This window comes from Vespa mandarinia, chromosome 7 (assembly GCF_050613455.1).
Source record: "Vespa mandarinia isolate Hongniang chromosome 7, ASM5061345v1, whole genome shotgun sequence".
NCBI lineage: Eukaryota > Metazoa > Arthropoda > Insecta > Hymenoptera > Vespidae > Vespa > Vespa mandarinia.
This window is the reverse complement of record NC_140816.1, coordinates 7050001-7052500: the sequence shown is the minus strand read 5'-3', so window position 1 is coordinate 7052500 and position 2500 is coordinate 7050001. Positions and strand designations below refer to the sequence as shown.

General features: G+C 26.9%; 1 protein-coding gene across 2 annotated transcripts in view; it reads left to right on the top strand.

Moving 5' to 3' along the window:
- The window catches only part of LOC118440398 (inositol hexakisphosphate kinase 2-like), a 25656-nt gene that overhangs the window by 13547 nt on the left and 9609 nt on the right, over nucleotides 1–2500 (top strand). For both annotated transcript variants that reach the window (XM_035863369.2, XM_035863368.2), the window contains 2 exons: nucleotides 681–856; nucleotides 1525–1730. In XM_035863369.2, the coding sequence (XP_035719262.1) occupies nucleotides 681–856; nucleotides 1525–1730 (382 nt within the window). The remainder of the gene's footprint in view (nucleotides 1–680; nucleotides 857–1524; nucleotides 1731–2500) is intronic.

Below are 2500 nucleotides of genomic sequence, written 5' to 3'. Positions count from 1 at the left end.
AGAAACGAAAAAAAAAAGAAATGAACAAAAAGAAAACAATTCATTGATCAATGTGTTTGTTATTATGTAATTCCTGACGTATGTATGTATATCAGATAACAACATAAGTGAAGAATGTCGTAGCCGCATAGTTATTGCATAAGTTCATGATTAATTTCGATCGATTCAAAGTGATATACGAAAGTGCGAAGTAATGCGGGACATTTAAAGTTTAGGAGAGAATGAGGGAGAGGAAGGGGGAGAGAAAGAGAGAGAGAGAGAGAGACAGAAAGAGATAAATAAAGGTAGTGTGGTGTGGGGGTGAGAGGTGAAGGGGGTTGGGTCGTTACTATTTTTGTATCTTATATCTTATAGACAACCACTACCGACTTGTGTATAGTCGAATTTAGTTTTTCGTGTGATCGATGAATTAAATGAGAATGTAATTTATTCGAACGATAGAGAAATTATTACCAACATTTTATTTTATTTTATTTTATTTTATTTTATTTTATTTTATTTTATTTTATTTTATTTCATTTTATTTTATTTCATTTTATTTTATTTATAGATTGGATTAATTGAATTGATTGAATTGATTAATTTTGTTTTTTCTTGATCATATAAATATGTGATAAAGTTGATGAGATCTCTATATTGACGTTATTACGAAGAATTTGAAATGTTCATTTTTCAAGCAGATTTCCTATTATTGGAGAATATTACTTCTCAATATAAACATCCGTGTATACTCGATTTAAAAATGGGGACCAGACAACATGGTGACGATGCAAGCGCAGAAAAGCGAAGCAAACAAATAGCAAAATGTGCTGCCAGTACGTCGGCTTCTTTGGGAGTACGATTATGTGGAATGCAGGTTGGTTGAATTTAATCTATTGTGTATATGTAAATATTTAATGTTGTGAAAAATTTTAAAGGAAAAAAAAAAAAAAAAAAAGTAAACAAAAAGAAAAAAAAAGCAAAGAAAAAAAAAAGAAAAGAAAGAAAGAAGGAAAAAAAGAAGACAAGGATTATAAAAAATCGTGGAGAGATATCTCAAACGACGTTTATACGGAGTAGGTCAAAACTATCCAAGTGATATTAAAAAGATCGATATTTAATATTGATAATTTATTAAAAATATTTTACGAAATAAATGTGTATATATATATATTTGTTTTTTTTTTCTTTTATAAAACATTTTGAAAATATGAAATATTTTTTCACATCGTAAAAAAATTTCCCGAAGCTTGTAGTTTTATTTAATATGAATGAGAGGAAAAATAAAAAGTGTAATTGATTTTTTATATCACCCAGATACTTTTGGATCATGTTCCTTCCATATATCTTTATTATAGATATCTTTATTATACTAAATTAACGAAAGAGATTATATATCTATATCTATATATATATATATATACATATACATACATCTATATATACATGTACATACATATATATATACATGTATATATACATGTATATATACATACATATATATATATATACATCTGTATGTCCTTTGTGTGTTGTATCTTTTAGGTATATCAAGTTGATACGGATCATTATATAAAAAGAGACAAATATTGGGGCAGAGAATTAAATGAGGAAGGTTTTAAAGCTGCCTTATATCGATTCTTTCACAATGGCTTTTGTTTACGAACATTGGTTATCGAAAGGGTGATATCTCGATTAGAACTATTGCGACGTGCTATCGAAAGGCAAAGTAGCTATCGGTTCTACTCGTGGTAAGAGATTCTTTTTTTTTTCATTATATTAATAATAATAGTTATAATAATAGTAATAATAATAATAATAATAATAATAATTTTTTATTTATTTATTCGTTCATTCATTCATTCATTCATTCATTCATTTTCACATAAATAACAGATATTTCACAGTATAAATGCACTGTTGCTTTATTATTCATTAGATATCGATTAGAAATGTTTAAATATGTTTGTTTTATATATTATAATCTTGAAAAAGAGAAAAGGTGATTGATTGGAAAATGCACGAAAAATTTATTCGCCCGATATGAAAAATAAAAAATAAAAAAATAAAAAAAAAAAAGGAAAAAATAATAAAAATATAAAGGAAAAAGAAAAGCAAAAAGAAATATTTAAAAAAAAATCTCTTCGATTGCTCAATGCTCGATGATATTCACACGGCACGTTTACTTTATAAAAAGTCTTTAGCGACTATTCTTGGGTAAAATTGACCTCTCTACTATAACTTTATATGATATATATGTATATCAATTTTCCCGTGTATAGAGCTTGTATAATTTAAGCCGTCCAATGAATCACTCGGTGAGAATAATTACGATAAAATGTCAGAAGTTGGTGCTCTTGCATTATCTAATTATAAGGGTGAATCGTTTATTCGTGCATTAATGCCACCACCGCTTTATGTTCTATTATCATGTGAAAGAGAAAGAGCAAGAGAGAGAGAGAGAGAGAGAAAGAGAGTGAGAATTGTTATATGTCTTATCTATAAAATTATTCGATATTTA